This window comes from Salmo trutta, chromosome 7, assembly GCF_901001165.1.
Source record: "Salmo trutta chromosome 7, fSalTru1.1, whole genome shotgun sequence".
Taxonomy (NCBI): Eukaryota; Metazoa; Chordata; class Actinopteri; order Salmoniformes; family Salmonidae; genus Salmo; species Salmo trutta.
Genome location: NC_042963.1, coordinates 30897529 through 30924936, shown reverse-complemented (window position 1 = coordinate 30924936; position 27408 = coordinate 30897529). Strand labels below are relative to the sequence as shown.

Here is a 27408-nt window from a genome sequence, read left to right as displayed (position 1 = left end):
TGATAAATGATCTTGGAGCCAACACAGATGCCAATCAGGTCTCTGTCCTTGTACTCTTGGATTTAAGTGCTGTATTCGACACTGTTGACCATGATGTCCTTCTGGAGAGGTAGGTTGGCCTCTCCATTCCAGTTCTAAATTGGTTTAGGACCTATTTAACCGGTCAAGAGTTTTGTCACCATTTGTGGACAACTCAGAGAAAATAGATTTGACGTGGCGTTCCACAAGGTTTGATTTTGTGTGTTACTGTTCAGTTTATCTGTTACCCCTTGGCAGCGTTATCAGAAAGCACAGAAGTTAATTTTCACTGCTACACAGGCGATACACAACTTCACATTTCTGTGTCACCAGAGGATTTTAGCTCCACAGATAAATTACAGTATTAGTGATTTAAATATTGGATGGCTCACAACTTCATCCCGCTAAATCAAGACAAGACCGAGGTACTTATTGTTGGAGCCAAAGCACAGAGAGAGAATCTGGCCTCACATTTGAATTCACTGGTAAGAAAGCTAAAACACCTGGTAAAAAAAAAAAACTAGGTGTAATTTTAGATTCTGAACTCAGTTTTGAATCACCCATTGGAATGTGACCAACATAGCTTTTTACCACCTGAGGAACATTGCCAGGGTGCTGATAGACTCATCCAGGCTTTTATTACAAGCACGCTTTACTTCTGTAATGCTATCCTGTCTGGTCTACCCAAGAAAGCCATTGGTCAACCGCAAAACAGAATGCTGCAGCACAGGTACTGACCAAGACTAGACATAGAGCACACATTACACCGGTTTTAAATTCTGGCTGCACTGGCTGCCTGTGAGTTTTAGAATTCATTTAAATATTCTATTGGTTTTTAAATCAATCCACGATTGTGCACGCCAATACATGTCAGACATGCTATTTATTTATGTACCCAGTAGGTCCCTCAAGTCCTCGGGCACTGGCCTTTTAACTATCCCAGAGCCTAGGACCAAGAGGCATGGAGAGGCAGCCTTTAGTTATTATGCCCCCAGCCTCTGGAATAGCCTGCCAGAGAACCTGAGGGGGGCCGAAACGGTGGACATAATTAAGAGATCTTAATTAGCACTGCTTTTCCTTAGGGTGCTTTTTAGTCTGATTTTATTGTGATTTAATATATATATATCTCCTCTGTAGTAAATATTTCATTTAAAAAAAAAAAATAGTTACTTTTTTTCTGTGAAGCACATTGTGTTGCAGCCATGTCTGAAATGTGCTCGATACAGTGCCTTCGGAAAGTATTCAGACCCTTTGACTTTATCCACATTTTGATACGTTACAGCCTTATTCAAACATGGATTAAATAAAAACATTTCCTCAGCAATTTACACACAATACCCCATAATGACAAAGCGAAAACCGTTTTTAGAAATATTTGCAAATGTATGAAAAATTAAACAGAATTACCTTATTTACATAACTATTCAGACCCTTTTGCTTTGAGACTCGAAATTGAACTCCGGTTCATCCTGTTTCCATTGATCATCCTTGATGTTTATACATGATTGGAGTCCACCTGTGGTAAATTCAATTGATTGGAGATGATTTGGAAAGGCACACACCTGTCTAAATAAGGTCCCAAAGTTGACAGTGCATGGTCAGAGCAAAAACCAAACTAAGATGTCGAAGGAATTGTACATAGAGCTCCGAGACAGGATTGTGGAGAGGCACAGATCTGGGGAAAGGTACCAAAAAATATCTGCAGCATTGAAGGTCCCAAAGAACACAGTGGCCTCATCGCTCTTAAATGGAAAAAGTTTTGAACCACCAAGGCCCTTCCTAGAGCTGGCTGCCCGGCCAAACTGAGCAATCGGGGGAGAGTGGCCTTGGTCAGAGAGGTGGCCAAGAACCCGATGGTCACTCTGACAGACCTCTAGAGTTCAGGCCTTTCTGGTAGAGTGGCCAGACAGAAGCCACTCAGTAAAAGGCACAAGACAGCCTGCTTAGAGTTTGTCAAAAGGCACCTAAAGGACTCTCAGACCATGAGAAACAAGATTCTCTTATCTGATGAACCCAAGATTTAACTCTTTGGCCTGAATGCCAACCGTCATGTGTGGAGGAAACCTGGTACCATCCCTAGGGTGAAGCATGGTGGTGGCAGCATCATGCTGTGGGGATGTTTTTCAGTGGCAGGGACTGGGAGACTAGTCAGGATCAAGGCAAAGATGAACAGAGCAAATCACAGCGAGATCCTTGATGAAAACCTGTACCAGAGCGCTCAGGACCTCAGACTGGGGCAAAGGTTCACCTTCCAACAGGACAACGACCCTAATCACGCAGGAGAGGCTTCAGGACAAGTCTCTGAATGTCCTTGAGTGGCCCAGCCAGATTCCATACTTGAACTCGATCGAACATCTCTGGAGAGACCTGAAAATAGCTGTGCAGTAACGCTCCCCATCCAACATGACAGAACTTGAGAGGATCTGCGGAGAAGAATGGGATAAACTCCCCAAATACAGATGTGCCAAGCTTGTAGCGTCATACCCAAGAAGATATACCCACGAAGACTGCTTCAACAAAGTACTGAGTAAAGGGTCTGAATACTTATGTAAATGTGATATTTCAGTTTTTGTGTAATACATTTGCAAAAATGTATTCAAACATATTTTTGCTTTGTCATTATGGTGTATTGTGTGTTTGATCAATTTTATAATAAGGCTGTAACGTAACAATGTGGGAAAAAGTCGAGGTCTGAATACTTTCCAAAGGCACCGTGAATAAAGCTTGATTTGATGATGGGATGTTAATTGCTTAATGAACTCTGGAACAACACCTGTGTGGAACCACCTGCTTTCAATATACTTTATATACCTCATTTACTCAAGTGTTTTATTTATTTTGACAGTTGCATACTATTTCATTGTGTTTCATACCCTCAACTCTTTTTAAAATTCTACCCGTAGTCTTTGAAGGACAGCAAAGAGGTGGAAATCATTGACATGAAGATCCGTCGGAAGGTGGAGCCGGAGAAGTGGCCACTTCCTGGCCTGTCCATGGGACCGGCCCACAACCAGGTGGACCTGACCCAGCTCATCCACTGCCCCGAGTTCGTGCCCCGGCAGATGCCCACTAAGCAGACAGGTATAGTAGCTATACCCCCTAGCCAGCCTCACACTATACAACTGATAGAGACTTAGCTATGCAGATTCACTATCAAAATGGGTGGCTATACATTCAACCATCTATTTCACCTCTCACTATAAAAACAGGGTACACTGCCGTGAAAGTTGTTGCCCTATTTCTAATTTTCTAAATTTTTGCATTTTTCAGACACTGAATGTGATCAGATCTTCAACCAAAACCTAAAATTTAATAAAGTAAAACCGAGTGAGAAAATAACACAAAATGTTGATACTTATTTCATTTATTTATAGTGACTTTAGAAAGTATTCATACCCCTTGACTTATTCCACATTCTTGTTGTTACAGCTTGAATTCTAAAAGGGGTGAGAAACAAAATGTATTTAATCATCTACACACAATACACCATAATGACAAAGTAAAAACATGTTTTTAGACATTTTTGCAAGTTTTATTGAAAATGATATACAGAAACGTTTCATTCACATATGTTTTCACACCCCTGAGTCAATGCATGTTAGACTCCCCTATGGTAGCGATTTACAGCTGTGAGTCTTTCTGGGTAAGTCTCCCTAAGAGCTTTGCAAACCTGGATTGTACAATATTTGCACATTTTATTCATTCTTCCACCTCTGTCAAGTTGGTAGTTGGTAGTTGATTTAAGTCAAAACTGTAACTCAATTAGCAACTCCAGTGTATATTTGGCCTTGTGTTTTAGGTTATTGTCCTGCTGAAAGGTGAAATCTGTTTCCCCAGTGTCTGTTGGAAAGCAGACTAAACCAGGTTTTCCTCTAGGATTTTGCCTGTGCTTCGCTTTATTGCTTTTCTTTTTCCCCCCAAAACACTGCCTAGTCCTTGCCGATGACAAGCATACCCCCACCATGATGCAGCCGCAACCATGCTTGGAAATATGAAGAGTGGTACTCAGTGATGTGCTGTGTTGGATTTGCCCCAAACATAACACTTTGTGTTCAGGGCATAAAGTACATTTCTTTCCCAAATTCTTTGCAGTTTTACTTAAGTGCCTTATTGCAAACAGTATGCATGTTTTGTAAGAAATACAATTATGTACAGGTGTCCTTCTTTTCACTCTGTCATTTAGGTTAGTGTTGTGGAGTAACTACAATGTTGCTGATCCATCCTTAGTTTTCTCCTATCACAGCCATTAAACTCTAACTGTTTTAAAGTCAACATTGACCTCAGGGTGAGAACCCTGAGGCGCTTTCCTTCCTTTCCGGCAACTGAGTTAGGAAAGACGCCTGTATCTTTGTAGTGACTGGGTGCACCATCAAAGTGTTATTAATAACTTCACCTTGCTCAAAGGGATATTCAATGTCTGCTTTTTTGTACCCATCTACCAAATAGGTGCACTTATTTGCGAGGCGTTCGAAAACATCCCTGGTCTTTGTGGTTGAATCTGTGTTTGAAATTCACTGCTCGACTGAGGGACCTTACAATTATCTGTATGTGTGGGGTACATAGATGAGGTAGTCATTCAAAAATCATGCTAAACACTATTATTGCTCACAGAGTCCATGTAACTTGTTAAGCACATTTTTACTCCTGAACTTATTCAGGCTGGCCTTGTCAATAAGTATTCAACCCATTTAAGAAATTTCAGGTTTTCATTTTTAATTCATTAGTAAAAATGTCAAAAAACACAATTCCACTGACATTATGGGGTGTTGTGTGTAGTCCAGTGACAAAATATTAATTTAATACATCTTAAATTCAGGCTGGAACACAGCAAAATGTGGAAAAAGAAAGTGAATACTTTCTGAAGGCACTGTAATTAACAAACGTATGCAACACCCAATGCCCCTGCGTGAAAAAGTAATTACCCGTTTACACTCAATAACTGGTTGTGCCACCTTAAGCTGCGTTGACTGCAACCAAATGCTTCCTGTAATTGATGATCAGTCTCTTAACACCCCACTCTTCCATGCAGAACTGCTTTAACTCAGCAACATTTGTGGGTTTTCGAGCATGAATTGCTTGTTTCAGATCCTGCCACATCTCAATCGGGTCTAGACTTTGACTAAGCCATTCCAGAACTTTACATTTTGTTTGTTTTCAGCCATTCTCATGTAGACTTGCTTGTGTGTTCTGGATCTTTGTCTTGCAGCATGACCCAGCTGTGCTTCAACTCACGTACGAATTGCCTGACATTCTCCGTTTAAAACTTTCTAATACAGAACAGAATTCGTGGTTCCTTCAATGACAGCAAGTCATCCTGGTCCTGAGGCAGCAAAGCATCCACAATCCATCACACTACTACCACCACCACGCTTGACCGTTGTTATGGTGTTCTTACTGTGGGATGGAGTATTTGGTTTTCACCAGACATAACGTGACCCATGTCGTCCAAAAAGTTGACTTAAGTTTTGCCAAAAAGCACCTGGATGATCATCAAGACTCCTGGAAGAATTAGTCAAAATGTGAACTTTTTGGACGATCAGGAGGCTGGAAAGATTAGGCACGGGCTCTCTCAGATCCTCAAAGTTCTTCAGCTACACCATTGATAGTGTCTTGACTGGCTGCATCGCCGCTTGGTACGGCAACTGCCGAGCACCCTTCCTGGACATCTATACCAGGGGGTGTCTGAGGAAGGCCCAAAATATTGTCAGACTCCAGCCACCCAAGCCATGGACTGTTCTCAATGCTACCGCACGGCAAGCAATACCAGTCTGGAACTAACAGGACCCTGAACAGCTTCTACCCCCTAAGCCATAAGACTGCTAAACAAGGCTGCTAAATAGCTAATCAAATTGCTACCCGGAATACCTGCATTTACCCTTTTTTTTTTTTTTAACTGTCTTGCGCTGACTCTATCCACACCCTCTAGACTCTACCCACACACATACACTGACACCCCAACACACACACACACTATATATACAAAAGTATGTGGACACCCCTTCAAATTAGTGGATTTGTCATTTCAGGTACACCCATTGCTGACAGGTGTACAAATCGAGTACACAGCCATGCAATCTCCATAGACAAATGTTGGCGGTAGAATGGCCTTACTGAAGAGCTCAGTGACTTTCAACGTGGAACCATCATAGGATGACAGCTTTCCAACAAGTTAGTTCGTGAAATGTCTGCCCTGCTAGAGCTGGCCTGGTCAACTGTAAGTGCTGTTACTGTGAAGTGGAAACGTCTAGGAGCAACAACGGCTCAGCCGCGAAGTGGTAGGCCACACAAGCTCACAGAACGGGACCGTTGAGTGCTGTAGGGCGTAAAAATTGTCTGTCCTCAGTTGCAACACTCACTACCGAGTTTCAAACTGCCTCTGGAAGCAACGTCCGCACAAGAAGTGTTCGTCAGAAGCTTAATGAAATGGGTTTTCATGGCCGAGCAGCCGCACACAAGCCTAAGATCACCATGTGCAATGCCAAGTGTCGGCTGGAGTTGCATAAAGCTTGCCGCCATTGGACTCTGGAACAGTGGAAATGCGTTCTCTGGAGCGATGAATCACGCTTCACCATCTGGCAGTCCGACAAACAAATCTGGGTTTTGCGGATGCCAGAAGAACGCTACCTGCCTGAATGCGTAGTGCCAACTGTAAAGTTTGGTGGAGGAGGAATAATGGCCTGGGGCTGTTTCATGGTTTGGTCTAGGCCCCTTAGTTACAGTAAAGGGAAATCTTCAGAAAGTATTCTGACCCCTTGACTTTTTACCACATTTTGTTACGTTACAGCCTTATTCTAAAATGTTATATATTTTTCTCATCAATCTACACACAATACCCCATAATGACAAAGCGGAAAAAAAAAGTGTAACCTTATTTGCATAAGTATTCAGACCCTTTGCCATGAGACTCAAAATTGAGCTCAGGTGCATCCTGTTTCCATTGATCATCCTTGATATTTCTACAACTTGATTGGAGTCCACCTGTGGTCATTTTAATTGATTGGACATGATTTGGAAAGGCACTCACCTGTCTACACTACCGGTCAAAGTTTTAGAACACCTACTCATTCAAGGATTTTTCTTTATTTTTACTATTTTCTACATTGTAGAATAATAGTGAAGACAAACTATGAAATTACACATGAAATTACACATGGAATCATGTTGTAACCAAAAAAGTTTTCAACAAATCGTGAACCTGATTGTTACTCGTAACAGAGCTCCAGAGTTCCTCTTTGGAGATGGGAGAAGCTTCCAGAAGGACAACCATCTCTGTAGCACTCCACCAATTGGGCCTTTATGGTGGAGTGGCCAAACCGAAGCCACCCCTCAGTAAAAGGCACATGACAGCCCGCTTGGAGTTTGCCAAAAGGCACCTAAAGGACTCTGACCATGAGAAACAAGATTCTCTGTTTTGATGAAACCAAGATTGAACTCTTTGGCCTGAATGCCAAGTGCCACGTCAGATGGAAACCAGGCACCGCTCATCACCATCCCTACGGTGAAGTATGGTGGTGCAGCATCATGCTGTGGGGATGTTTTTCAGTGGCAGGGATGGAGAGACTAGGCGACATTGAGGGAAAGATGAACAGAGCAAAGTACAGACAGATCCTTGATGAAAACCTGCTCCAGAGCGCTCATGACCTCAGATTGGGGTGACTGTTCATCTTCCAACAGGACAACAACCCTAAGCATACAGCCAAGACAACGCAGGAGTGGCTTCGGGACAAGTCTCTGAATGTCCTTGAGTGGCCCAGCCAAAGCCCGGACTTGAACCTGAACCTGCAGAGAAGAATGTGAGAAACTTACCTAATACAAGTGTGCCACGCTTGTAGTGTCATACCCAAGAAGACTCGATGCTCTAATCGCTGCCAAAGGTGCTTCAACAAAGTACAGAGTAAACGATCTGAATACTTATGTTAATGTGGTATTTCAGTTTAATTTTAATACATTTGCAAAATAATGTAAACTTGTTTTTGCTTTGTCATTATGGGGCATTGTGTGTAGATTGAAGAGGGGGGAAAAAAACAATTTAATCAATTTTAGAATTAATTTTTTATTTATTTATCCGTTATTTTACCAGATAAGTTGACTGAGAACACATTCTCATTTACAGCAACGACCTGGGGAATAGTTACAGGGGAGAGGGGGATGAATGAGCCAATTGTAAACTGGGGATTATTAGGTGGCTGTGATGGTATGAGGGCCAGATTGGGAATTTAGCCAGGACACCGGGGTTAACACCCCTACTCTTACGATAAGTGCCATGGGATCTTTAATGACCTCAGAGAGTCAGGACACCCATTTAAAGGCTGTAACGTAGCAAAATGTGAAAAAAGTGAAGGGGTCTGAATACTTTCCGAATGCACTGTAGCTACCTCAACTACCTCGTAGCCCTGCACATCACCTCGTTACTGTGTATAGCCATGTTGTTTTTACTCGTTACTCAGTTATTCAGTGAATTTTTATATGCTCAAGGAATGATTTCAATCTCAGAAAAATCCCTGTACTCCGCCAGCCAGTGTAATACTGTGATAGTGTAATACTGTGAGGTGTAAAACCATTGGATAAAGGGCTTATTTCTTACCGCTTCTCTGTGAGTACACTGATTCAGTCAAGTGCTCTCCTGCTTTGTGCCTAATAGACAATGATTCGAAAACACTTATTTAATCAGGTAGGACTGGTAGGTAGTTCAAGGGGTATGAGTGGTAGCTATGACTGCATCCCATGCGCACACTATAAATGGAATAGGGTGCCATTTGAGACACAACTATTGAAAGGTAGCTGATATAGAGTGAGCTTACTCTCACTAGTCCACTCTGTAGGCTTGTCTAGTCTCGTGCTCACCTATAGAGTCAATCTAATCGACAGAGTCTGCTCCAGGGTCTCCCCGGTCCTCCACGCCCACCAGGGGCATGACCAGGGCCTCCATGCAGCCCAAGATGGAGCAGGACGTGTCCAACCTGAAGAGCATGCCCAAGGGACTGTCGGCCAGCCTGCCCGACCTGGACTCTGAGTCCTGGATCGAGGTGAAGAAGAGACCCAAGCCCTCCCCGGCCAGAACCAAGGTGAGTAGAGCTGAATAGATATGACCTGATTGTCTGTTGGCCTTCCTCTCCCTTAATCCAGTCACTTTATGTCCAGTTGAGTGGTATGGCAATGAAAGAGGATACAGCGTAATGGCTCTCACCCGCACACCATTATCCTACATGATACCTGTAAAACAAAATCTCTATAACAAAGATGAATGTCGGTTCTATTTGATTAGGGCCATATAAAATCAGTCATTTTTTGTTTGTTGCCTAATTCACTTTTGTTTTTCCCAAATTCCGTTTTCTCAGTTTTGTTTTTCAAGGTTTTGTATTTTTTTCGTTGGAATTAACGGGAAAATATGGTAATTAATATTAATACCATTTAAATGTAGTCGTTTTATGCGTTGGATATATATATCATATGGAAACAAACCTTTTACCTTATCGTAAGTAGACAAATTGCAAATGATTAAATCCTTCTAATCTAAATAAAACAATTTAGTTACAAATTGAACTTTAGTTAAATGAGTTGACTCTTCACATGGGATGATTTTGCTGAACAACGAAAGGGAATATTAAATGATCCCCAATGATCCATCGCATCTCCCAAAAACGTTTTCAACATACATCAAGAAACTAAAGCTTTGGTTGTCTTCCTCTCAGGCTTCCATGTCTTCTCCCCGGACCTCCTCTTGAACATCAGACTCTGAGGCCTCATCTTCACTGTCACTTTCCAACCTTGTTGAGGATGGCTCGTTGTCAGGCTCAAAAAGCCTCAACTTTGCCCGGATGGCCACCAATTTTTCAACCCCTGTATTTGTCAGCCTGTTGGTGTGTGTGTTCCGAAACAAGGAGCAGTTGCGCTCTGAGGCGGCTGACGTTGGTGGGATTTGGAGGATGATGGAGGCAACAGGGGAAAGAGCAGATCCACAAAGTCCCTTCCACCAGGTGGCTGATGAGATATGTTGGCACGACTGCCATAGGTTTCAGGGTGCTTACCACTCTCTCCCAAAATACATCATCCAGGAGGATCCTCTTGATGGGGCTGTCTGTCCATATCGGCAGACTGTGATATGGCCATTTCTTGGAGAGACTCCTTCCCTTCCAGGAGACTGTCAAACATGATGACAACACCACCCCAACGGGTGTTGCTGGGCAGCTTCAATGTGGTGCTCTTATTCTTCTCACTTTGCTGCTATAACTTGATGACCCTTCACATACCTAACCATTTCCTTGGATCCCTTGTAGAGCGTATCCATTTTTTTCAGTGTCATGATGTCCTTGAGGAGCAGATTCAATGCATGAGCAGCACAGCCAATGGGTGTGATGTGAGGGTAGGACTCCTCCACTTTAGACCAAGCAGCCTTAATGTTTGCAACATTGTCTGTCACCAGTGCAAATACCTTCTGTGGTCCAAGGTCATTGATGACTGCTCATCTGCTATGTAGAGACCGGTGTGTCTGTTGTCCCTTGGAGAATACTGGTTGAGGGGTGGAGATGATGTAGCTAATTTTTCCTTGCCCACGAACATTCGACCACCCATCAGAGATGATTGCAATAGTCTTTCTCTTTGATTTGCTTGACCTTCACTTGAACTCTCTGGAACTCTGCATCCAGCAAATGAGTAGATAAAGCATGTCTGGTTGGAGGGGTGTATGTTGGCCGAAGGACATTCAGAAATCTCTTCCAATACACATTGCCTGTGAGCATCAGAGGTGAACCAGTTGCATACACAGCTCAAGCAAGACATTCATCAGCATTTTTATGACTTCGTTCCTCCATTTGAGTCAAAAAAAAAGTCAGATTCCAGGAGGACTATGAGCTGTTGCTATGGATAAGGGGTCTGATTCATCATTTTCACCTCGAATAGAAGTAGAGGGAGTTTTGTCAGAGGTTGCTTGTTGTGAGCGCTGAGGGAACTTTATGCACTTGGCCAGATAATTCTGCATCTTTGTTGCATTCTTCACATGATTTGGCACTGTATTTGCAAATGTACACAGCTTTTTCTTCTATATTAGCTGCAGTGAAATGTCTCCACACTTCAGATAGTGCCTGTGGCATTTTCCTGTAAAGATTAGGAAAAACATGAGTAAAAAACAAACAAATACAATTCCATGTACAGATAAATATACTGCTCAAAAAAATAAAGGGAACACTTAAACAACACAATGTAACTTCAAGTCAATCACACTTCTGTGAAATCAAACTGTCCACTTAGGAAGCAACACTGATTGACAATACATTTCACATGCTGTTGTGCAAATGGAATAGACAACAGGTGGAAATTATAGGCAATAAGCAAGACACCCCCAATAAAGGAGTGGTTCTGCAGGTGGTGACCACAGACCACTTCTCAGTTCCTATGCTGATGTTTTGGTCACTTTTGAATGCTGGCGGTGCTTTCACTCTAGTGGTAGCATGAGACGGAGTCTACAACCCACACAAGTGGCTCAGGTAGTGCAGCTCATCCAGGATGGCACATCAATGCGAGCTGTGGCAAGAAGGTTTGCTGTGTCTGTCAGCGTAGTGTCCAGAGCATGGAGGCGCTACCAGGAGACAGGCCAGTACATCAGGAGACGTGGAGGAGGCCGTAGGAGGGCAACAGCCCAGCAGCAGGACCGCTACCTCCGCCTTTGTGCTAGGAGGAGCAGGAGGAGCACTGCCAGAGCCCTGCAAAATGACCTCCAGCATGCCACAAATGTGCATGTGTCTGCTCAAATGGTCAGAAACAGACTCCATGAGGGTGGTATGAGGGCCCGACGTCCACAGGTGGGGGTTGTGCTTACAGCCCAACACCGTGCAGGACGTTTGGCATTTGCCAGAGAACACCAAGATTGGCAAATTCGCCATTGGCGCCCTGTGCTCTTCACAGATGAAAGCAGGTTCACACTGAGCACGTGACAGACGTGACAGAGTCTGGAGACGCCGTGGAGAACGTTCTGCTGCCTGCAACATCCTCCAGCATGACCGGTTTGGCGGTGGGTCAGTCATGGTGTGGGGTGGCATTTCTTTGGGGGGCCGCACAGCCCTCCCTGTGCTCGCCAGACGTAGCCTGATTGCCATTAGGTACCAAGATGAGATCCTCAGACCCCTTGTGAGACCATATGCTGGTGCGGTTGGCCCTGGGTTCCTCCTAATGCAAGACCTCTTGTGGCTGGAGTGTGTCAGCAGTTCCTGCAAGAGGAAGGCATTGATGCTATGGACTGGCCCGCCCGTTCCCCAGACCTGAATCCAATTGAGCACATCTGGGACATCATGTCTCGCTCCATCCACCAACGCCACGTTCCACCACAGATTGTCCAGGAGTTGGCGGATGCTTTAGTCCAGGTCTGGGAGGAGATCCCTCAGGAGACCATCCGCCACCTCATCAGGAGCATGCCCAGGCGTTGTAGGGAGGTCATACAGGCACGTGGAGGCCACACACACTACTGAGCCTCATTTTGACTTGTTTTAAGGACATTACATCAAAGTTGGATCAGCCTGTACTGTGGTTTTCCACTTCAATTTTGAGTGCGACTCCAAATCCAGATCTCCATGGGTTGATAAATTTGGATTTCTATTGATTATTTTTGTGTGATTTTGTTGTCAGCACATTCAACTATGTAAAGAAAAAAGTATTTAATAAGATTATTTCTTTCATTCAGATCTAGGATGTGTTGTTTAAGTGTTCCCTTTATTTTTTTGAGCAGTGTAGTTAAGCAGTTAGATTAAACAACGCCTTTGTAAGATAAATGTTTTAAAATGAAACATGTATGGAAACAGGTGAATTAACACTCCTCAGTTAGCAGGCTCAAGCAAGCTAAAACCCACATGGTAGCAAAAACTTACTAGCAGAAATTAACAAGTTAGAAATGATTTAAACACACTTTGTTGTAGGCTACTATTTACTAGTTAACAAAAAATCCTATATGTCATATAAAATATATTCACCTCACCCAGTATTGTAATCCAAACTTACCAGAAAGCATGTAGTCCTTGGCTCAGACAGTGTAGTAGTGTGGGCTCAATAGCATCTCATTAGTGTACCAGATCTTGAGAATCAGCTGCACATGTGATGGAAGAATGCACTGTGCATGCAGAGGGTTGCAATTCCATTGAATTGGGGGTAGATTAACCAAAATATGCCACAAGACCTAGAATTGCCTTGTGTATCCCACAAAAAAGGTTCACTGTTATAAGCTAACTTTTTTTAATGAATTTAATCAAAATTCCCTGGCTTTAACTTCCCATGGAAAAATTCCAGAAATGTACCGGAAAGTTTTGGAACCTTTGCACCCCTATGTGTGGGGGATTGTTCTCAAAATTACACCTTTTTTAATAGAAAAACAACAATGTAATGTTTTAAAACTTCAATATGTAACTTTTTTGATGACATTATCAAATTCACATGGAAAGGTGTGTGTTATAGATCTGTCATTCTCATTGAAAACAAGTCTAAGAAGCAGTTTTATGTGCGCTATTTCTATGCTTCCGGTTCTTTAAGTTTTGTTTTTGTTTCTTTTACTTTCGGTTTGTACACCAGGTTCAAACAGCTGAAAATACAATATTTTTGGTTATGCAAAATATCTTTCACAGTGGTTTAGATGGTACTATGAGTCTCTACAATATAACAATTGTAGAGTCTGACATTTGGCTATGTATTAGAATTTTTGCAACCAGAAAATGGCAGAGCAATTTCTGAATAGTGCAGCTTTAAGTCCACAGCAATGCTTAAACCACATCAGGTGACCACTTTTGAGGTCTGGGAAAAATCTAAGAAATGTTTATTTTTTGGTGTAGATACCCTTTAATTCAAGTGCTCACCAGCCAGGGATTTGTTTGATTAGGGTGTTTTTGTAGTGCACATGCAATTGCAGAGTTTGCTAAACAAATCGCCACTGGATTGATGCAAGTAATCATGATCTAATTCTGCCAGGTAGTAGGCATAGACTAAAGCGTTTGTTGAAAGTAGTGCACTACATAGGGAATAGGTTGCCATTTGGAGTATATTCAATATGTTACTGTTCATCACCAGTCCATTCCCCCTGCCTGTGGTGTTATCTAGTCATCCTCTCACCAGCACCCTCTTCATGGTGTCCCTGCCTGTATACAGTATGACTGTCTGCCTGCTCCATACCTCTACATTGCCCTTTCTCTACTTCCTTGTCTCCCTCTCCACCTTGGCACCCATCCATCCCTCCACGCCTTCTCCCATGGATGTTGACTGATGGTAGACCCCTTCGTTGCAGCAGAAAGAAGACGCTCTCTCCCCGGTGCCAAAGGCAGGCCTCAGCCTGGTCCCCTCTGCCGCCTCAGCCAAGGAGGAGCAGGATGAGCCCGAGGAGCTGGACTTCATGTTTGACGAGGAGATGGAGCAGATGGATGGCCGCAGGAACACATTTACCGACTGGTCCGATGAGGACTCGGACTGCGAGATCGCCGACAACGACGTCAACAAGATCCTCATTGTGACACAGACGCCGCCCTACCTGCGCAAGCACCCAGGGGGTGACCGCACAGGCCACCACACGTCGCGCTCCAAGCTGACCAATGAGCTGGTGAAGGTGATCAACGACGGCCTGTACTACTACGAAGCGGACCTGTGGGATGACAACTACGAACCCGAGTACGCCACCATCAAGGTCAGTCCCTTTCACTTGGACTTTAACTCTGTAGTCAGGTAGCAAGCACTCTTATCTAGAATAGGTGCATTAATTTGAGGACTGTGAGGATGGATATCAGAATTTTCAATAGGTCGTAACTAAATATTTGGGGACAGCCTAAGTAATTACAGTTTCTCTAGTTAAATGAGGCATGTGCCTAGTTTCCACCAGGAAACCATTTAAACAAAATACACTTGTGACAGTCACCATTCAGAGATAAAAAAAACAAATCGGTTATGAACAAACGCGTATCACTGATATAACTTCAGTGGGCTGTTTTTGTCCCAGTTCTTATTGTGGCAGGGCACTTTGTGCCGTTCACGTGCCCCCCCCCATCCAGTGGTGTGTTAATAAATAAACCCTACCTGGGCTGCCTCTGCCTAGCTAAGGGCTCTGTGGAGTGGGTTTCAGGGGGAAAAATGGCTCTTCAGATGTCTTCAGAGGTAACTAGGTCAGAGATGGCTCGTGCTTTAAATGTAAGTCTTGTTTCCTAGGTTGCATCCAAAATGCCACCCTATTTCCTATTTACTGCACTACCAGAAATGTATGGGCCCTGTTCAAAAGTAATGCACTATATAGGCAATAGGGTGCCATTTGTGACAAAAGCTCAGTGTGTAGAAGCCAAGTTGTAGTTTAGTTCCTATAATTTTGTTGCTATTTTTACACCAGTTTTGTCTGAGTAAAGTTGAGGGTTCTGTGTTGTGTTTGGAGATTGTTACTGTTGACAAAGCCCTAGTTTGAAATAGAGCCTTCATTGAACTTCCAAGTTAATATAGCCCAGTAGTATTCTTGGTCACCATGCCATGTTGGTGCGTGTCTGACCGTTACCAAACTTTGAAGAAGGTACATTATGCTACACAGATTGTTGATTACAGCCTATTTCCTACTTCCCCCATCTTTTGTTTGACTCTTGAAGAAGAAAAAAACAGTTTTTTGGACATACAATGAGGCGGTGTAAATTATCACATGATCAAGTATTTTGCTTTTGAATGTTCATCACCTGGTCTGATTGATATTGGGACGATTTATCGGACACAAATAAAGGCTAGTCCTGGATTAAGTAGAGGTCTCTGGATCTAAATGGACCCAAGGACAATTGGACCTGACCTGATCATAAAAAATAAAATGGCGACCGAACGGACCCAGAGGACAACAACCTAGACCCGACCTGAACCCTAATGGATCCGGGTCTAGATTGGGCCATCTATAAGTAAATAAATGCACCTTATTAGTGGAAAATAAATATGCTTTAAGCTATGCAGAGCTGTGGTCAGGTCCATTCTGGTCCATCAGCTGTAGTTACGTAGACCCGATGACAATCAAAAAGGACCCGGTCTCGAGGGACAAGTTAGAATTTCGGTTGGGTCTCGGGTATATCATGTCAACCAGGACCCATGAAGACCTTTTTACTAAAAAGCACTTTCAATGGAAAATCTCCATTGTACATGCTTTTTATTCTAGGACTAGATCTGCCTCCCTGAAACGAACCAGCCCATTGAGTTTACCACCGCTGTTTCACTGAGCCTCCCTGTCATGTGGTTGTCTCTGCAGCAAGAGGTGGAAAACTTCAAAAAGGTTCACCTGATCAGCCGAGAGGAGTTTGAGTGCCTAACCCCAGAACCCCCCGTCGACCCCAATCAGGAGGTGCCCCCTGGACCCCCAAAGCCCCAGCAGAGTGAGTACCACAGACACATGAACAGATGAGACACAGACCTTTTTTACTAAGGCAGGGGTCACACAGCTATGGCTTAATCACATGCCAAACACAAGCACTCTACTGAACCAACATTGGGAAATAACACCAAATATAGAGAGCAGAATAATACATTGAATAAATTGGTGTTTCTATGGCTATAGGAATACCTCCACATAAGTCTTATTCATGTGCATATTGAAGCTGTGATACAGAAATGACCCATATGAACACGTGACTCATCTCTCAGTTCCCGTAGACGCCTTGGCGAACAAACTGTTCGGTGCCCCTGAGCCTTCCACAATAGCACGCTCCCTCCCGACTACTGTACCTGACTCGCCCAACTACCGCATTGCCCGGACACCCCGCACGCCTCGCACCCCGCACCGGAAGGACCCAGCCATGACGCCCCGTTTCTACCCTGTTGTGAAGGAGAGCTGGCCCGTCGACGCCAAGGTAACAATTTTGTTTCTGACATTTTGCTTAGACTTACCCACATCCCGTAGCTCTACCAGGGTACAGTTCTCTATTGGTTATTGATTTTGACATATCTGACATCTGTGAGGCGGCACACTGCTCCTCTATTTATGCTAATACATTTAATTTGTGAAGTGTCTTTCATTTAAATCTGAAACCTCCGACTGGGGGTGGATTTGGGTCTGGGAATCTTGACTGCTGTGGGTACTGTTTGGTTAACTGTCCTCTCTCTATCCCCCTCTGTCTCCAGACCCCCAGGAAAAGGAAGACCAGGCACAGCTCCAACCCCCCCATGGAGTGCCACGTTGGCTGGGTGATGGACTCGCGGGAGCACCGATCTCGCACCACCTCCATCAGGTGAGTCAAGTCACCTCTCATCTCCTGTTGCTAACGTGTGCACTTGTTCATATTACTACAAAAGGCTTTGTCTTCTTTAGAACATTTCAATGCGATAAGAATTGTTGAAGTCGTACAGAATTGTTTATCACTTATACCAGCGTTTCCCAAACTCGGTCCTGGGGACCCCAAGGATGTTTTCTTCTTTTCCCCCACAGCACTACACAGCTGACTCAAACGATCAGATCCCAATGATGAGTTGGTTATTTGAATCTGCTCTGTAGTACTGGGGCAAAAAACAAAATGTGCACACATTGGGGTCCCCAAGACAGAGCTTGGAAAATGCTGATTTTTACCCATTTCATACAGGCTTAATTTGTCGGTGGTGTTTGTATGTGCGTTTAATCACTCGTCTTCCCTCTCTCTCCAGCTCCAACGCCAGCCCCTCAGAGGGTACACCTGTATTGGGGGGAATTGGCTGCACTCCTCAGTCGCTCCCCAATTTCCAGCACCCCTCCCACGAGTTGCTCAAGGAGAACGGCTTCACGCAACACGTTTATCACAAGTACCGTCGACGCTGCCTAAACGGTACTCATAGCTACCCATATCTTTTTCCCTGAACATAGATCACACAGACATATTCATTCATTCACACACAGACATGATCACTCATTCACATGCTTACACAGTAGAGCCATAGAGCCTTTGCCATTTCAAAAAAATTACCCACACCATTTCATATACTTCTTCCATTGTTTACTATCTCCTATTCAGAGACTAGAAAGTAATGTCACACACGTCACATTATACATGTGTGTAAATAGTTAGAAACACTGCGTATAGAAACAATAGATGTTGCTTGCTTTGTCACACAGGTTGCATCCCAAATGGTCAAATGGCCTACATAGTGCACTACTTTTGAAAATATAGGGAATGTGGTGGCGTTTGGGTCACAGCTACAGTGTCTGACTGACCTTTCACCCCTCCACCCCACTAATCACAGAACGCAAGCGGTTGGGCATTGGCCAATCCCAGGAGATGAACACACTGTTCCGTTTCTGGTCGTTCTTCCTGAGGGATCACTTCAACAGGAAGATGTACGAGGAGTTCAGACAGCTGGTGGTGGAGGACGGCAGGGAGGGATACAGGTAATGCTTCATTTCCTTCTTTGCTTAATACTTACCCATCTACCAATTATACACAGAACTTTGATTGTAAAGAGCCTAAAATTGCGTGTTGGGCAAGGAGAGCGGAATGTGTGAAGGCTTTTGACCTGTAAAATTGTTTGGGCCTAAAATGGTGTTTGGGAAGGGGAGGCAACAGGGGCAGACACTTGTTCCAGCCCTGCTCTAACACACCTGACTCAATCAAGCACATTTCTGCCAATTAAATCCTTGGGTGGTCTGCCTAAGTGTTTTTTTGGGCTGTCTAAGTCTGAACAGTGTACAAAATTATTTTTCAGAAAGAAAAAAAAAACCTTTTTGTGTAAGCTTAAACAACTAAAGCCAGATATAAAGTATGTAGAAAAGATAATGGACCTACTGAACTACAATATAAAGGCGACATGTGAAGTGTTGGTCCCATGTTTCATGAGCTGAAATAAAAGAACCCAGACATTTTCCATATGCACAAAAATATTATTTCTCAAGTTTTGTGCACATCCCTGTTTAGTGAGCGTTTCTCCTTTGCCAAGATAATCCATCCACCTGAAAGGTGTGGCATATCGAAAAGCTGATTTAAACAGCATGATCAATAAAACAAAAGGTCACTCTAAAATGTGCAGTTTTGTCATACAACACAATGCCATAGATGTCTCAAGTGTTGAGGGAGCGTGCTATTGGCATGCTGACTGCAGGAATGTTCCCCACAGCTGTTGCCGGAGACTTTAATGTTCATTACTCTACTATAAGCCACCTCCAATGTTGTTTTAGAGAATTTAGAGAATTTGGCAGTACGTCCAACCGGCCACAGAACTGCAGACCACGTGTAACCACACCAGCTCAGGACCTCCACAGCTGGCTTCTTCACCTGCGGGATCGTCTTGAGACCAGTCACCCAGACAGCTGATGAAACTGTGAAACTGCACAAACTGTCAGAAGCTTATCTGCGTGCTCGTCATCCTCACTGGGGTTTTGACCTGACTGCAGTTCAGCGTCATAACCGACTTCAGTGGGAAAATGGCACGCTGGAGAAGTGTGCTCTTCCTGGATGAATCCCGGTTTCAACTCTACCGGCAGACAGTGTGTATGGCGTCGTGTGGGTGAGCAGTTTACTGATGAAAACGTTGTGAACAGAGTGCCCCGTGGTGGTGGGGTTATGGTATGGGCAGGATTAAGCTACGGACAACGAAAACAATGACATTTTATTGATAATTTGTATACACAAAGATACCGTGACAAGATCACCCATTGAGCACGTTTGGAATGCTCTGGATCGACATGTACGACAGCGTGTTCCAGTTCCCGACAATATCCAGCAACTATGCACAGCCATTGAAGAGTGGGACAACATTCCACAGGCCACAATCAACAGCCTGATCAACTCTATGCTAAGGAAATGTGTTGCGCTGCGTTAGGCAAATGGTGGTCACACCAGATACTGACATTTTATTTTATCCATGCCCCCATCTTTTTTTAAGGTATCTGTGACCAACAGATGCATATCTTTATTCCCAGTCATGTGAAATCCATAGATTAGGGTATTTCAATTGACTGATTTCCTTATTTAATTGTAAGTCAGTAAAATCGGTGCATTTATTATTTTGTTCAGTGTATTTTTTTCATAATAAACTCAGCAAAAAAAGAAACGTCCTCTCACTGTCAACTGCGTTTATTTTCAGTAAACTTAACGTGTAAATATTTGTATGAACATAATAAGATTCAACAACTGAGACATAAACTGAACAAGTTCCACAGACATGTGACTATCAGAAATAGAATAATGTGTCCCTGAAAAAAGGAGACCTTTTAGGGGGAATGGCCCTATCCCTCACCCTCCGATCCGACAGGTCCCAGACGTGCTCAATGGGATTGAGATCCGGGCTCTTTGCTGGCCACGGCAGAACACTGACATTCCTGTCTTGCAGGAAATCACGCACAGAACGAGCAGTATGACTGGTGGCATTATCATGCTGGAGGGTCATGTCAGGATGAGCCTGCAGGAAGGGTACCACATGAGGGAGGAGGATGTCCTCCCTGTAACGCACAGCGTTGAGATTGCCTGCAATGACAACAAGCTCAGTCCGATTATGCTGGGACACATCGCCCCAGACCATGACGGACCCTCCACTTCCAAATCGATCCCGCTCCAGAGTACAGTCCTCGGTGCAACGCTCATTCCTTCGACGATAAATGCGAATCCGACCATCACCTCTGGTAAGACAAAACTGCGACTTGTCAGTGAAGAGCACTTTTTGCCAGTCCTGTCTGGTCCAGCAACGGTGGGTATGTGCTCATAGGCAACATTGTTGCCAGTGATGTCTGGTGAGGACCTGCCTTACAACAGGCCTACAAGCCCTCAGTCCAGCCTCTCTCAGCCTATTGCGGACAGTGTGAGCACTGATGGAGGGATTGTGTGTTCCTGGTGTAACTCGGGCAGTTGTTGCCATCCTGTACCTGTCCCGCAGGTGTGGTGTTCAGATGTACCGATCCTGTGCAGGTGTTACACGTGGTCTGCCACTGCGAGGACAATCAGCTGTCTGTCCTGTCTCCCTGTAGCGCTGTCTTAGGCGTCTCACAGTACGGACGTTGCAATTTATTGCCCTGGCCACATCTGCAGTCCTCATGCCTCCTTGCAGCAAGTCTAAGGCACGTTCATGCAGATGAGCAGGGAACCTGGGCATCTTTCTTTTGGTGTTTTTCAGAGTCAGTAGAAATGCCTCTTTAGTGTCCTAAGTTTTCATAACAGTGACCTTAATTGCCTAAGCTGTTAGTGTCTTAACGACCGTTCCACAGGTGCATGCTCATTAATGGTTTATGGTTCATTGAACAAGCATGGGAAACAGTGTTAAACCCTTTATAATGAAGATCTGTGAAGTTATTTGGATTTTTACGAATTATCTTTGAAAGACAGAGTCCTGAAGAAGGGACTTTTTATTTTTTTATTGAGTTTAAAATCTTTAAGAACTAACAATCACCAAAATAAAAGCTAGACAGTCAGGGTGAATAGAAAATTCCAGTACCATATTCGAGTACCACTACTAGTGTTAGTAAATGGGTGTTTGTTTAGTCTGCTCGATCACCACACACAGCTGATTAATACCTGTTGTCTGTATTGCAGGTACGGTTTGGAGTGCCTGTTCAGGTACTACAGCTACGGACTGGAAAGGAAATTCAGGCCAAACATTTTCAAGGACTTCCAGGAGGAGACCATGAAAGACTACGAAGCTGGTGAGATGCATCACTTAGGGAACTTCAACCATACACATTCACACAGCGCAATAACTCTCGATTTGGTTACTACTGTTCCTCCACAATGAGTACATTCTGTGTACCAAATGGAACCATATTCCCCATATAGTGCACTACTTTTGACCAGAGGCTTATATAGGGAATAGGGTGCCATTTGGGACTTAGTCTTAGACTTCTCCCCAACACCTGCCTGTCTCTGTGTCCCCATCTCCCACAGGCCAGCTGTATGGACTTGAGAAGTTTTGGGCATTTCTTAAATACTCCAAAAACAAGAACATGGGGATCGACCCCAAGCTGCAGGAGTGCTTGAGCAAATTTAAGCGTCTCGAGGATTTCAGAATCGATGTAAGTAGGGAAACCTGTCAAAGTTAAATGTTCTCTTCTATTTTTTACTACTAGTGAAACCTGTCAGGGTGCTGTCAAAGAAAGTTAAATGAATGTTCTCTTCTACTTTTCACTAGCAGGGAAACCTGTCAAAGAAAGTTACATGTTCTCTTCTGCTTTTTACTACTAGGGAAACCTGTCAAAGTTAAATGTTCTCTTCTGCTTTTTACTACTAGGGAAACCTGTCAAAGTTACATGTTCTCTTCTACTTTTTACTACTAGGGAAACCTGTCAAAGTTACATGTTCTCTTCTACTTTTTACTACTAGGGAAACCTGTCAAAGAAAGTCACATGTTCTCTTCTGCTTTTTACTACTAGGGAAACCTGTCAAAGAAAGTCACATGTTCTCTTCTGCTTTTTACTACTAGGGAAACCTGTCAAAGTTAAATGTTCTCTTCTACTTTTTACTACTAGGGAAACCTGTCAAAGAAAGTCACATGTTCTCTTCTGCTTTTTACTACTAGGGAAACCTGTCAAAGTTACATGTTCTCTTCTACTTTTTACTACTAGGGAAACCTGTCAAAGAAAGTCACATGTTCTCTTCTGCTTTTTACTACTAGGGAAACCTGTCAAAGAAAGTCACATGTTCTCTTCTGCTTTTTACTACTAGGGAAACCTGTCAAAGTTAAATGTTCTCTTCTACTTTTTACAACTAGGGAAACCTGTCAAAGAAAGTTACATGTTCACTTCTGCTTTTTTCTGCAAGGGAAACCTGTCAGAGTACACGTTTAGACACCTTTACTACAACTTTTCCACTGCTGGCTACGTGATTGCTGTCATGCTTCGTCAGGCTTTTGTAGGGTCGAAGTACTGACCAAGTGGGTTTGTTAGATTAACAAAGATTCCCTGTTGCATAGAGATGTTTAGAGTAGGGGTGTGACGTTTAAACAAAATAGGGACCATTAACATTTACAGAAAATCTCAAACTTTTTGTTGTTGTTGACAATGAAAATCACAGTGCAGTTATCACAACTACCACTAACAGGTCCCAATCATCATCATAAAGGGAACATGTTAAATTAAACAAATACCTAAAGCAATGATGCTGCAAAGTTAGTAGGAGGAGATGGGCATCTTTAAGATGATTTGCCACGGATATAAAGCGCTCCGCACGTCATCCTCGTTTACCGTTTAAAAAAATGTCAGAGTGAGACAGGGAAGTGACAGCAGCGAAGTCCTGTATGCCAATACTTTAAGAAGTTAAATGAGAAGGTGGTGAAATGTAAACTTTGCGAGGTGGAACTGAGCTACAGTGGCAGTACAGGTGCAATGCTGAAAAGGAGGCACCTTGAGACCCAACCGGTTGCTGGCAGCAGGGGGATAAGGAATAGAGTGAGAAAATCACAGCGCTGTTTATAGAAATGATTGCAGTTGATATGCAGCCATTGTCAATGGTAGAGGATGTCGGCTTCAATGTTGCCCTAATGACATGTCTAGAAGCAGACCACAAGATGACATGAAATAGTACAATGATTGTTATGCAAGTAGGCCTACAATGAAGTCCCATCACTACTGAGAACATGGAGAGGCGAGGCACACATTAGTGAACCTAAAATGGCACCATTGTTGCTACCATTGTTGCTGAGTGGGTGGGGGACAGCAGTAAGGTGAGCGCTGTCTTGTAGTGTTTCCACTAGATAGCACAACCACAAAGTTAAAATTGGATATATCGTGAATTCATGAAAACAAAAATGTGTTTTTTGGTCTTCATTTAGGGTTATGCATAAGGTTAACATTGTGATTAAGGTTAGGTTTAAAGTCACATTTTAAGAAGATAAGTTGTAGAAATTCGCAGGCTTCTGACTTTGTAGCTGTAGTAACTGGTGACAACCGTCTGGTAGGTAGCCGGGTCAGCGGTAGATTTAACTGCATTGCCCGCTAGCGGTCATACGCAGGACCATATCTGAATTTTGAATTCACGTAATTTTTTTATTTATTCTTTGCTGTTTAAACGTTAAGACATACCTAATATCAATGTTGTATTTAATAATATAATAATTAGGTGGTGCTTATATAGTCCTATTTCAATGTATGTACAAGGTGGTAACCTGTACAAGTGTTGGGTGTGAAATGGAAATGTATTTTTTGCAAATCCCACTCCCTCTGAGGCACCCTTGGAGAATGGGGTCACAGCCAGGGGATCAGCCATTATTGAGGGCGACCCTGGAGCAATTAGGTTTAATTGCCTTGCTCAAGGGCAGAACGATAGATTTTCACCTTGTCGGCTCGGGGATTCGATCCAGCAACCTTTCGATCCAGCAACCTAACCCCATGGGTTATCTGTCAAGGGTGCTGCCCGTGCGCTCAGACGCCATAATGGGACAGGTGAAAAGTTGCGATCTCTATAAATATTTATGCGATAACGGGGAAAGAATGAGGAAGTGGATAGAATTTCATTTATGATTATCAGTGAAATTAACGATTTTATAACATCGATATAACACTTATTTTTCTTAACTGCATTGTTGGTTAAGGGCTTGTAAGTAAGCATTTCACTCTAAGTTTGTATTTGTATACCTGTTGTATTCGGCGCATGTGTTGAATAACATTTGATTACTATGTATAGCTTTATAAGACTATAAATGACCAACCACACAGTTTTTACCTCTGCTTTTGAGAGGAGCTGGCGACTTTCAGCTAAGCTAACAATATGCTAACTTCATCTCCAAACTGCACGCAGAGAAATAAAAATACACAATTCTCTCAGTATCCTTTTAACAAAGAACAGGCCTGCCCTGTTCAACCTGTACTCTTTGGCTGCATCGCAAATTGCACCCTATTCCTTACATAGTGCACTACTTTTGAGCAGTGCACATAGGGCCCTGGTCAAAGTAGTGCACTATATAGGGAATAGGGTGCCATTTGAGACAGACTTTGTTACAGAACGAACTGTAAGAGGCATTTCCATCTAAAAGGACCCATGAGCACCAACATGTGAAGTTCATAGGAGCATGTCAAATGAAAGCCAAGAGTCTATATAATTGAGAAATTAAGGCATATATACATTTTTAAACCATATTCCATCCTAACAATGTGGAATAAGCAAAGGCTTTGCATTCTGGTCAAACCAATGGAAAAGGGATCAAAACACAATCAATCATGTTGAAGTAATTTCAACACTTATTTCATTTTGGATAAATTATTTGCCTTCTGTAAGATTAAGAAACATTGCCCTGTGCCATGTCATTCCGTTACCAAAAACCCATATAAGATATTTTCTAATTTCTCTCATGAGGGAGGATGAATGTTCACAGAAGTAACAAGTGAAGGTTGACCTACCAATTAGTTAGTGTTTTTACTGACATCAAGTTTATGAATTATTAAGTGATTAAAACTTGTAATTCTGTTACCAAATCTGTAACAGAATTACTGCAAGTGAATTTGCTACAATTGGGAATCCTAGTAGTCACAAACCACAGTTGGGTCACCTGCTATTGTCCTCCCTTCTACTCGCATACTGTTATGTTTCTCTCTGTCGTCTGTTGGTCAAAACAAGACTGTGGACAACCCCTCCCTCTCTTCTCTTTCTCTCTCTCCAGTAAATGTCAGCTCTCGCGGCTCAATGACACCTACCACCTACTCTCTTTCAATTTACTGTAACAAGCGTCCTCACCAACTGAGCACCGACACCGGACGTCCATTGACTTTGAAAAGTAGTTGAATTTTGGTCAGTCCGCCCTGGCCGGACCAAATCTGAACCAATCATAAACATCTATGTTTTACAAGTTTGGACAGCACAGTACAGTAGAGCGCAGTACAGGAGTAAAGAAAAGTAGAGTTAAGTATAGCACACGTTAATAGAGTACAGTAATGTACTGAATATATCTACTGTGCTTTACTAATATGGCCAAATTTGTGAAACGTAGATGTCTGATTGTTTAAGATTTGGCCTTGTCTGGACCAACCAAATGTGGTCTTGTTTAGGGGCAGAGCTCATTACAATAACAGCCAGTGTATTGATGAATAACCAAATATGCAAAAGAAGGATATTGCATATTTCTACCTTTGTGTACCTATTCAGGATACATCACCACAAATAGTGATATTCATTGCCATCATTTGCATTTTTGTATAGTACAGATCAGGGACCCATTATGTAAATCCGGTACTATAATTCTGTTACCGGATGTAAATGCACTTCACCTGCTGTAGCTCAATAACCAAAATAAATAGTTAACCAAATTGCTACCCGGACTATCTGCATTGACCCCCTTTTCCACTAACTCTTGACTCATCACATACGGTGCTGCTGCTACTGTTTATTATCTATCCTGTTACCCCTACCTATATGTACACGACCGGTCAAAAGTTTTACAACCCCTACTCATTCAAGGGTTTTATTTTCTTTTTACCATTTTCTACATTGTAGAATAATAGTGAAGACATCAAAACTATGAAATAACACATATGGAATCATGTAGTAACCAAAAAAGTGTTACACAAATCAAAATATATTTTATACTTGAGATTCTTCAAAGTCGCCACCCTTTGCCTTGATGACAGCTTTGCACACGCTTGGCATTCTCTCAACCAGCTTCACCTGGAATGCTTTTCCAACAGTCTTGAAGGAGTTCCCACATATGCTGAGCACTTGTTGGCTGCTTTTCCTTCACTCTGCGGTCCGACTCATCCCAAACCATCTCAATTTGATTGAGGTCGGGGGATTGTGGAGGCCAGGTCATCTGATGCAGCACTCCATCACTCTCCTTCTTGGTAAAATAGCCCTTACACAGCCTGGAGGTGTGTTAGGTCATTGTCCTGTTGAAAAACAAATGATAGTCCCACTAAGCCCAAACCAGATTGGATTGCATATTGCTGCAGAATGCTGTGGTAGCCATGCTGGATAAGTGTGCCTTGAATTCTAAATGAAAAACAGACAGTGTCACCAGCAAAGCACCCCCACACCATAACACCACCTCCTCCATGCTTTACGGTGGGAAATACATTTGCGGAGATCATCCGTTCACCGACACCACATCTCAGACACTGCGGATGGACCAACAAAAAAAACTTGAATGAGTAGGTGTTCTAAAACTTTTGACCGGTAGTGTACATACGGTGTATTCAGACCTCTTGACTTTTTCCACATTTTGTTACAATACAGCCTTATTCTAAAATGGATTAAATTCACCCCCCCCCCACCTCAATGACAAAGCTAAAACTGGGTTTTTTGAAATTTTAGCACAAAAAAAGACATAAATCACATTTACATAGGTACATACCCTTTACTCAGTACTTTGTTGAAGCACCTTTGGCAGCGGTTACAGCCTCGAGTATTCTTGGGTAGGACGAGTTTCTCCCATTCTCTGCAGATCCTCTCAAGCTCTGTCAGATTGGATGGGTAGCGTCGCTGCACAGCTATTTTCAGGTCTCACCAGAGATGTTCGATCGGGTTCAAGTCCAGGCTCTGGCTGGGCCAC

The 27408-nt window shown here is 43.1% G+C and overlaps 1 protein-coding gene across 4 annotated transcripts in view; it reads left to right on the top strand.

Moving 5' to 3' along the window:
- The window catches only part of LOC115197227 (La ribonucleoprotein 1, translational regulator), a 111210-nt gene that overhangs the window by 79428 nt on the left and 4374 nt on the right, over positions 1–27408 (top strand). For 2 of the 4 annotated variants that reach the window (XM_029758559.1, XM_029758563.1), the window contains exons 9-18: positions 2922–3099; positions 8887–9083; positions 14261–14668; positions 16241–16364; positions 16633–16838; positions 17110–17216; positions 17626–17783; positions 18199–18343; positions 21474–21583; positions 21822–21949. In XM_029758559.1, the coding sequence (XP_029614419.1) occupies positions 2922–3099; positions 8887–9083; positions 14261–14668; positions 16241–16364; positions 16633–16838; positions 17110–17216; positions 17626–17783; positions 18199–18343; positions 21474–21583; positions 21822–21949 (1761 nt within the window). The remainder of the gene's footprint in view (positions 1–2921; positions 3100–8886; positions 9084–14260; positions 14669–16240; positions 16365–16632; positions 16839–17109; positions 17217–17625; positions 17784–18198; positions 18344–21473; positions 21584–21821; positions 21950–27408) is intronic. The other 2 variants (XM_029758560.1, XM_029758562.1) reach the window with 2 other exon arrangements.